Below are 10,650 nucleotides of genomic sequence, written 5' to 3'. Positions count from 1 at the left end.
GTTATTTAACCTTATAAACAATGGATATTTCACTACTGCCCATTGGGATTCAATAGTTAACCGTTAACAAAGCTCAGAATGAGGAATAGCAAAGACGTGTTACTCTAAATTTCTAACATTACAAAGAAAATATCAAATTGATGGACATGCGTATCATTGCATTCTTTAATTGTCATTCATCAAATCGGATGGGATGAAAAAAGGCTCCTTTTAGCACTGGTGGGCAAGTTTTGGCACTGCACAATTTTTACATTATAAAGCAAATATCAGATTGACGGGCATGGGTATCAATTGCACTCGTTATTGTACAATATAGATCATTGTCCCTACATTCTATTACAAGTTAGGGTTGTTGCTCCACCAAAAGATCAAGCTATTAATGTCTGATACCTAGACTTATACGAGACAGTTAAACCATGACACAAATCCCGCGAGGTATGCTGACCCACTGCCAACACATTCATCATATCAGATGGGAAGAATAAGGCTCCTTTTAGCACTAGTAGACAAATTTAGGCACACTCATAATAAAAGCCATCATGAATCTTACCAGAAAGAACTACTGTCGGTCATTTAAAAAAATAACAGTTATATTGACGAATGGAAGACACCCTCTGTTTCAAAACAAGCAAGAACTGTTCTATTTTCTAGTCAAAAGCAAGCAGTCAGCACATATAAAGGTAGAACCAGACAAATATATTTTCAATTATATTCTCATTGTACAGGTCTGGAGATTCATTTTCAAATCTTCATTATTGTTAACTTTCAAGATAGTTTACGATAAAATATTGAAGTGAAATCCCTTTGACCCTTAACAAGTGTCATCTGTTTGTATATATAATGCATTTTGACCGTGTCATAGTCTCTAACATGCAACAGGAATATCCTGATGAGAATGTAGACAAATTCCAGAATTCCAGAATTTTAAATACAATAAACCAATAATAAAATATAAGCCGGGGCAAAAGCAAACAGAAAACAACTGAAGCTTACGTATTGGGAGTACATTTTGCTGTAAGATTACAATCAACCACAATTAAAACAAGATTGATTTCTGTTTTGAGCTTATTCTATATAAGCATTGCTAGTACATGTTTAGTAGCTGTAAATGTGATCTATCCAAAAATGACTACCGTCTCTCATCTCTCATTACACAACCAACAAACATGCTCGATTGCTGGTCCAAAAAGATTTGAACATCAATTATAATCATGTAAATAGCATCTGTAAGGAAGCTGTCTGAAGCCACAAATATACAAGTGGCATTTTGTCCTGTTAACTTGCGAAGTTATGGTAACCCATACTTGTCATCATGCATCCATCTATTTAGCAAACAAAGCAAGGTTAAATCATAACAATTTGCATATTCAAACACTGTACACAAGCAAGCCTATACATCCAACCTTGCAAAGAGGTTTTAATTGCCTTCTCTTAAACCCACAATAGTACTAATACTCCTGTCTATGGGTATAGTATGTTATTCAAATGAGATCTCCAATCTCTAATTACCTGCAGTCTTGTCACAGCTTTCAATGTTGCTTTAGAGTTCTGTCTCCTCTCAAATTTGTGCCTTCATTATTTGCATGGCAAAAAAGAAAGTTTGGTGCTGAAAACCCCTACCTATGATAAAGGTATTTTTGAAGATATATTCTCAACTGCAAAAAACATGCTTGAAATCCCCTGCTTATAAACAAAACTTAAGATGACATAATGATTGAAAGTAGCACTACAATGAACCATGACCTGCCCTCTCAAACCATCCTCTTGGTACTGTGTGTAGTGCAACTTGGAAGCTTTGCTTATGTATTCATTTGATCTATGTTACAGTATGAAAGTTAAAATAACCGACTAGCCTGGCAAATTAAAACATCAAATGCTTGTCATGGCCGGTAACCGATACAGTGGACATACATATATCTACATTAAGTGACAAGAGCTCCAGATCTTATTCGTTTTTGACTGGCCTAGCTTCAAAACCACCATCTGGTCGTTTTTGCAGTGTGTAAGCCATATGTGTCCCAAGGATTTTGTCCCATGTTACAAAGAAAGGCTGTGAGAAGTTGTATTTAGTTCCATATAGCTGATGATGAATGTCATGATATGCCGTGTTATTCTGGAAAAACATATGAAAAGGATTTCCAGGCAACCAGAGTCCACAATGATCATCTACTGTCTTAATTGTAGCAAATGAGAAAAAATATATGGATGTCCTAGGTGTCATCCCGGAGAAAAGAAAAGACATAGCACCACCAACAGTATCTAAAAGTAAACCCTCAATTGGATGATTGTACAATGCTCCAAAAGCATATGGTACTATAAGCTTGTGATGCAGTGAATGAACAGTGCGATACAAGAACTTGTTATGGTGCATATAGCGATGGACAAAATATTGCCATGTATCCATCACTAACATTGCTATTAGAAACTGTCTTGCCTGCACAATAAGTGAAGGCTGCAAAATTAAACCAGATCCTTCCGATTGACCAGTCACCTACACGCCAACAAGCAAACATTGCCATAAATTTCTCAATGAAAACAGACCATGTGTCATAAACCATCAATTAATGAAATTGAAAGTCCACAGATAGAATCCAAAGCAATTGAAATTGTATTTAACATTTCCTATATTTTCTAGATGGAAGAAAACCGTAAGGCAAAAATTCACAAACAAAAAGCCCAAGTATTGATCAGAGATGGTAAACACATGCAATAAATGGTTTCAGAATTCTGTCAACATCAAATCAGATCAGGACTTCATAACTGCAATGAAAATTGTAATCTCAAGAAAAGTATAAATAGAAACTACTGCAAGTAACAGCCCCAATCTAAAATTTTAAGAATTGCAGAAAATTTGTAGGATTCTTTCATTCATTAGCTCATTATAAAAGCATGCTCATTTTAACAGATAAATTACAATCTTGCGAGTTGACTGTATCATCTCAATTTATAGAGCAGCAAATTCGCAATGTACTAGAAAAGAGAACTAAGAGATGCTATTTGCTCAAATGATAGGACAAAAAAGACATGCAAATAGAAACTAAACCATCGGTTCTAAACCAAATTTCAAGAACTAAAAATAAATACAATGAATTCAAGATCTTGGAGAAGCCATTTTCGTAAACAATATCAAAATAAAGGCTGCAGTCAAATGCTAACCAAATTTCATGGGGCAACTTGAAAAGTTATACAACAATCTAAACTAAATGGTCCTATTTTTGTTGTAGGTAGCTACTTTATCCATTAAAACAAGGCACATAAAAGCATTGTTTCAAATCTATGTGTACCCATACCCATATGCTCCGGTAATCAAAGTACTGCCCTCCAAAATAAAATGATCAGATATTTTAAAGCACAGTGAATTTGGCTGATAGACAACCATGTTTAAATAATATTGCTCGTGGGAAACCCAAGCATTAAATTAATCCAATCCAAAATACCAATTCATGATACTTCTATTTCAAAAATGGAAGCAATAAAATGGCCTTCACAATGTAACTTGATATTACACTTATAAAGCCCAACTTGATATTATACTTTTAATGCCCATATCCTCCAGTAATCATAGTACTTACTACTGCCCTCCAAAATAACATGATCGTATATTTTAAAGCTTGCTGAATTTGGCTGATAGACAACCATGTTTAAATAACAAAACTCATGAGAAACCCAAGCACTGATTTAACCCAATTCAAGATACTTCTATTTCAAAAATAGAAACAATAAAATGACCTTCACAATGTAACTTGATATTATACTTTGATCTAGTGTGATAGCACAGACCTGTTACTAATTTTAGGACATTGTACTGCTGTTGGCAATGTCAGGAAGTATAAGAATATACAAAAGTAAAATTGTTATAGTTACTGCTGCATGTTGATGGTCAGAATGAGAAAAATCAGACCATTTAATTTTTGAATTGGATTAGTTTTGAATATAAAGACCACAAGAAAACCCAGGAGATCAAATTCCAACTGTTAACCTGCAAGGACCAAGCTTTCCTGTGATAATGTACAATAAAGGGTATATGGGGCCCATTCATGTGCATTCACAGCCTGCCTGAGCAGAGTTATGTTCCAGATTAACAAATTAATTGCAATTTGCAAATTGAAAAGAGATAGTCTGAAGATGCAGAAAAAACAAGATAGCTAAGCCAGAAGATTGCACAACGGTGTAAAACACAGAATCTATCTATAAAATTACTTAAAAGTAAAAATTTAGATGGCACAAATGAAAAATATGCGTTACTGTTATAGAGAAGAGTTAGAAGGAAAGAAAGCAAACCACTAATTTTAAGAGAATCTAATACTTTTCGGTATTTTTACAGATTGGCCATCAAATTTCCTTAAGATGAGTTCCATATTATGGATGCTGGCTGTGCAATGGAAAAATTAGTTATATTACGAACAGTGTAAGCCTTCACCCTGTATTTGTTTGAGGAATGAATAAGATTTAGAATAAAACTAAGGGAAAATTATCAAGACAACTTTGTTCTCACCTCCCTTTCACAAACAAGGAAAACTCTATGGGAACCTCTATATGTAAGTTACTAAGATGATTGGTTTTTTGGTCATATACGAGTTCCATATTATGGATGCTGGCTGTGCAATGGAAAAATTAGTTATATTACGAACAGTGTAAGCCTTCATCCTGTATTTGTTTGAGGAATGAATAAGATTTAGAATAAAACTAGGAAAATTATCAAGACGACTTTGCTCTCACCTTCCTTTCACAAACAAGGAAAACCCTATAGCAAGCTCTATAGGTAAGTTACTAAGATGATTGGTTTGTCGGTCATATTCCTAGAAACTAAATTTGCCAGTTAGATATATTTCTCAGAATCTTCTAGCTAAGAAATCTATCACCAAAATTGATGAATTAAGAATGAAACCACCTTCTTCTTTTATATGTTCCTGGCCTATCTTCTAATTGTGCGAGAACACGACCATAAAAATTAGCATAAAAGTGCAATCTTCACGAGGCAAAAGGCATACCGTAAATAATATCATAGCGACGAAAGCCTGAACTGCCTGTTGAAGCAAAACCCCTTTGACAACAGCACTCCTAGACACCAAATTCTTCATCTTTTCCTCCTTAGCAGTGTGCAATCTGTAGCCATCAAGAGGCTCCAACAAGCAATAGATGCCAGAATAAACCCAATACACAATAATAGGCATGAATGTCCCAAGAGCCTCATCTGTGAGTGCAAATTCCTTCCAGGAACCCATTCTACAATTAGAAGCACCCAATTCTCTACTGCGCTCTACGACACCAATCCAAACACAAACTGCCCAAGTGAAAACTGCTTCAGGTGCTCTATCCTCTCCAATCAACCAAAATCACACACAACAACAATCAAGAAAATTCTGTAAAAAAACACTTTACATAAAACCAAATCACTATTCCAATTTTGTACTCCAGCTGCCGGGATTCTCTACCACACCTAGACCTTGATATTCATCGGCAAATAACTAATCCTTTAAACCATTAACTAACACACAGAGAACGAACAAATTCCTTCAATCCGATTTCCTCAATCCTCCACCTCCCCATTCACTAACACACATGTAGAGCCAATTATATACTTAACGGATGAGCACGCCACATAATCAAATGCCCACAACCTGAATTTATTACTTAACTGAAACCTAATACTAGTATATTTATTGCTTGAAAAACCTGAAATCACGGGTAGAAATTCAATAAAAGCCCTTCAAAAACCTAAATTTCTTTTCTTCCAAATAAACTGGCGGTCCCAAATTATCAACATCCACTACCCAATACAACCAATTAGCAGAAACCCAATAGTAGCCTTCTCACTCCTAAGAAACCCACAATCAGAAACAACCGATTGGGCCAAAGCCACACCAAACCCTAATCTTCAAAAACTAGGTTTTCGAACCCCAACAGACGAAAGTTCAGAAATCTCCAGAGAACTGCATTGGTTACGCCAGATTATGAGCTTCAGCTATATATAAAGAGGTTTTGAAGGGGCATATATGAAAGCACACCTTGAGAAATTTGACCAAAGAGACGGCTTGCAAGAGAAAACTTATTCCAGTTGACCGTTTATTGTCCTAGGAAACAAATGTACCATTTTTTTTTACAGTCGGCACAAAATTCAAATGCTAATTTAGTTGTGACTCTTTAATTGAGCAAGTTAAACCGTGGTAACAGCATGATTTCTCTTGTTTTTGAGATTGGGAATTTCCGCGTGTTGTTTTAAGCTGTTAGATTTTGGTTTAGGTCGGTCAAGTGGGGTTTATGCTTAAAACAGGGAGTTTTGACATGCATACAAAACAGTATGTAGGTATGTGTTATCTCGTATTTCTTACGTCTTTTTCGACCGAGTCTTCAGCGCAGCCGGCGACTACAAGGAAAAGTCGGAGTGGTGCGCCGGCTTCGAGAGAGTCATGACGAAACAGCCCATGGACGGGATAAGAGAGAAACTATTATTCTAGAAAATCTGAAACTAGCTAGTGGGCCCATATAGTTCATTTATTACGGAATATAGAGATTTTTATGGCCAAATTTTTAATTATATATTAAAGATATAATCAGTCTATTAGATATATTTATTTATATTATAGAGATTAGTGCATTGATTTTTATTATTTTAAAAAACAGAATTAGAATTTTTGGATGATGTAAGATTCTTTGTATTAATGACAACATTTTGTGATATATTAGTTCAAAATAATGTTAGGAATAAGTGGTGCTTCTAGATGTAAAAATGGGATAGTCTTGTTATTTGTTTTGATCATACTTTTGATCTAACTACATCTAAATGGATCATGGAATGTGATTGAAATGTTGATGCAAAAGTATGTCACATTGTAGTGTCAAGATATGTCACTTGTTAATATCTGTAGTTGTAACTAGGTTACTGGCCTCTTTGAAGTATAAATGTTCTTGAAGAGCCCACAGAGATCTCATCTTGTAAAGTGTTGCTATATTGTAAAGAATGAGGTTGTCAAGATCATGCTCACATCTAAATAACTAGTATAAATTTGTAGATGAAAATTCCTCCATACAAAAAATAATTATGTATAATTGAGTTTTTATTTATAAACTTGCAAAGTGTATCATTGGGTTTTCATTCTGCTAGGGTTTCATGTGTTTTTTGAGTTTCCTTGCGTACGACTCTCTGTCTAAGCTTTCCTTCTATGTTCACCACCTGTCAAACCGCATTTAGTGTGGGAGTTTTTAGGGCTAGTTATAATGGCACCAGCCAATGGTGACCCAGTTGTTGATATTGGTGTTCATGTTGTTGCTTCGGAAAGCCATAGCGCCTCCATTGAACAAACATCCTCGCAAATTTGTCCTGAAGGTCTTTCACGAGGTAATCTTGATATTATACTTCCTTTGCAAAAATTTGATGGTGCTTGTGATTGGTTAGAACAACATACCTTGATAGGGTATTTTATTAATAGGGCTCCTCTTGAAGCCATGCTCCAAGAATGGGTTAACAAGAGCTGGACTCCTCACAAAGTCTGCCTTGACATTGTGCAAAAACTTACCAAAGGTTTTTTTTAAATTTCATTTTGTTAACCCAGCTCAAGCAGACATGATTTTTAACAATGGCTCTTAGTCAATGTGTTCCTCCCTGCTAGTGTTTCAAATATGGTCACGAGACTTCACTATCTCTAACGACAAAAAGCTTAGGTTTCTTGTGTGGGTTGAGTTCCTGGGTTTACCCTTGCCGTGTTGGCCTTTTATTGAATCCATCGCCGATATTCTTGGCAAAGTTGTTACTAAGGAGCATGACAAGTTTTTTAATGCTCGTCCTCAGAAACACGTTTGCATTGAGGTTGATCTCTCCAAGGATCTTAAAGATTATGTGGAGATACATATTTGTTTCCAAACCTTCTCTCAGAAGGTGCTCTATTTGAACCTGCCCCAACACCTATTATAGGTGAGAGTCAACGGAACACAAGATTAGGGATTTCCCTTTGGTAGTGCCCACAGTTAAATCCCTGCCTAAGGAGGCCCCTGCCAAACCAACAAAAGGAAAACAAAAGGGGGAATGGACTATTGTTGGGCGCAAAGTCAAGGCTTCCTCGACTCCTAAATAGTCATATGTTGATGTCATTTCAGTTCCTCCTATCCAAATAGGAGCGCAAACCTCAGCCATTGTGGGGTCGATGATAATTTTTCCAAAGTCAAATCATGTTGTTTCTTAGGTTTCAAACCCTGGTAGTTCACAGGGGATCAAGGTGGCCGCAAGGGCTACCACTCCTCTAGTGATTTGCACTCTGTTTGTTGCATCATCCATTGCAACTCAGACTATGAGGCATTCTCGTAGTCCTCCCAAATGTGCTAAGAAAACAAAGGAGAAATGGTGAACTATCAGTCCAAAAGAGTTTCCTTCTAGCTTTAACCAAGTTTCTACTTTCTCACAAAATAGTTACTGCTCTCTCAAGGACAAAGAAGATATGGAAGAGTTTTTATGAATTTTTTATCATGGAACATGTGAGGTCTTACAGACCTCTCCAGAAAGTACTATGTCAGGGACACCCGTCATAGACTTGGTAATTTAGATTTCCTTTGCATGTAGGAGGTTAAAATCTTCAGTTTCATGCTTTCTTCTGCATGTCACATCATTTGGTCAGATGGCATTATGTTTTCTTCTTAGCACGAAACTAGTAGAGGTGGTGTAGTTATTCTACTGACACCTCATCTTCATTCTACTATTATTTTGCATGTTTTTGACCCCATGCACAGAATAATTTAAATTTTTCTTTCTATCAACAATCATTCCTTTGGAGTAGTAAATGTTTATGCTTCCAATGATGCTATAGAAAGATCTTAATTGTGGTGTTGGATGGTTGACAACTTGCCTCCAACTACTTGGGTTATGTGTGGTGATTTTAATATGGTTGAGCTAGCCTTTGACAAAGATGACATTTTGTCTTTTCTTTGGACAGCTGGGGAAAGGGAAGCCTAGTACTACATGCGTAATAAATTGGGCCTTTATGATCCCAATACTAACCACCACTAGCATAGTGGGGTTTGGCACACTTGATCTAATTTTTGAGCTAGCTCTAACTACATATTAAAATGCCTTGATCGTGTCATGATTACTGCACAATCTTTTTTCTCCTTTTCTAAGGATCGAGAATTACCTGTTATTCCTCTGTCAAATGTGACATTATCAGACCACTATCCCATTTATTTTACCATTTCTTAGCATATAGCTATTCAGTGAGCTGCTAGGATGCAGTTTTTCTTCAATACATCAGTGTTGACGCATGCTTCCATTATTGCTCATATCCTACATATATGGAATTTGGAGTCGCATCTGCATTCACAGATAGGTTGGATTCAATGGTGGAATGATGTTGTTACCAAAACTACTAGATTATTACACATCTATGGGTAGCACTTGGCAATTTTCAAATGACGGTCTTATGACTCCACTACTAAGCCCCTCAAGAAGGTTTTTGAAGCTCTCACCCTTAACCCATTTGATGTTGATTTACAAATATGTCTTTCCAAGCTTCATCATGACAAACAGATTGCGGGTAATTATGCTATTCAAGCGGCCCAAATCAAAGCATGCCTCCATTGGTTAAAGGTTGGTGATGAGGCTTCTAAAGAGTTCTTCCAAGCTCTTAGAGCTTGTCATACCAATTTTAGGATTAAAAAGATTAAATAGGGCAATTCTGTTCTCTCTAATCTCCTTGACATCCTATAAGCTTTTGTTCATCACTATGAAAATATTTTTTCTTCATTGGGAAATTTGGTTGCTCAGGAGGAAGCCCTCAAAAAGTGTATTTTTGTTACTCCAAACTACCTAGTGGTTAAGCAACATTCCTTTTATGAGAAGCTTCTCGCCCTCTAAGACCTCAATGAGGCTATCTTTTCCATGGTTGATGAAAAATCCCCCAGGTGTGATGGGTGTTGGAAATCTGATTGAAAAGCTCATTGATGAAGATCAAAGAGGGAGATTGTTGCAAAGAAGAAAGTTTGTTGTTAACAGAATGTTTTCAATCATTGTTTTGTCATTGATGTCAAACCTGATCCAAGTACTATCACTTAGTTGATTAATGAACAGGATTTGATCAACAAGATTTAATAAGAGCACCTAAGGGAAAGGTTGAGTTATGATGTTGTAATGAAGTGCAAGGATCAGTTAAGACAATGGTTAAATGATGCATTGATAGCATACTCAAAGATACAGAGGATGGTCACACTTAGAAACATTGGAGGAAGAAGTTGAAACAAGGTTGACTGCAAAGCTTAAACTAAGATCATTAGTGGGTGCCAAGCAAGTTAGTTGAAGCCAAGAAAATTCTCAGTTGGATCCAAGTAACAAGAAATTCTAGTGTGTGCCAAGTGATCTTCAGGTGTCGAGCATCAGGAAAAACACAGTTGATGTCGAGTAACACACTATGTGTCGAGCACCAGTATTTCAATAGTGTTGAGTTGCTACATTATTTTAAATAATGAAGATTTGCCAAATCTGAGCCAACAAAGTGGTTACCTTGAATTTTGTGAACTAGTTGGAAGATAAGCATGATGAGCTGGCGGCACAGAATTCTATGTAAACCATTTTTAGGTGAATTCAAGAGGATTATTCAATAAGTTTCTAGAGGAAACAAAATATGGGTTAGATGCAATGAATCCTACCTAATCCATATGAATTGAAAT

General features: G+C 36.2%; 1 protein-coding gene across 1 annotated transcript; it reads right to left on the bottom strand.

The window, feature by feature from the left end:
- Positions 1 to 974: 974 nt before the first annotated feature.
- Positions 975 to 5,944, bottom strand: LOC149528702 (sphinganine C4-monooxygenase 2-like). Its single transcript, XM_089811675.1, has 2 exons — positions 4,992 to 5,944; positions 975 to 2,491 (listed from the first exon to the last, which is right to left on the bottom strand). The coding sequence occupies exons 1-2, from the start codon at positions 5,223 to 5,225 to the stop codon at positions 1,946 to 1,948; spliced, it is 780 nt and encodes a 259-aa protein (XP_089667801.1). The 5' UTR covers positions 5,226 to 5,944; the 3' UTR covers positions 975 to 1,945.
- Between the last annotated feature and the right edge of the window lie 4,706 nt (positions 5,945 to 10,650).

The sequence above is a fragment of the Cupressus sempervirens genome, chromosome 11, assembly GCF_028749045.1.
Source record: "Cupressus sempervirens isolate cs-2001-9-10 chromosome 11, ASM2874904v1, whole genome shotgun sequence".
Taxonomy (NCBI): domain Eukaryota; kingdom Viridiplantae; phylum Streptophyta; class Pinopsida; order Cupressales; family Cupressaceae; genus Cupressus; species Cupressus sempervirens.
The sequence above is the reverse complement of the archived record's forward strand: the minus strand, read 5'-3'. Positions and strand labels throughout refer to the sequence as shown.

Excerpts from the sequence above, each read along its gene's own strand:
- LOC149528702 (XM_089811675.1), bottom strand. The coding sequence starts at position 5,225 with ATGGGTTCCTGGAAGGAATTTGCACTCACAGATGAGGCTCTTGGGACA. Across the intron at positions 2,492-4,991 it reads TCGCTATGATATTATTTACG|GTGACTGGTCAATCGGAAGG; the intron begins GTATGCCTTTTG and ends GTTGGCGTGTAG.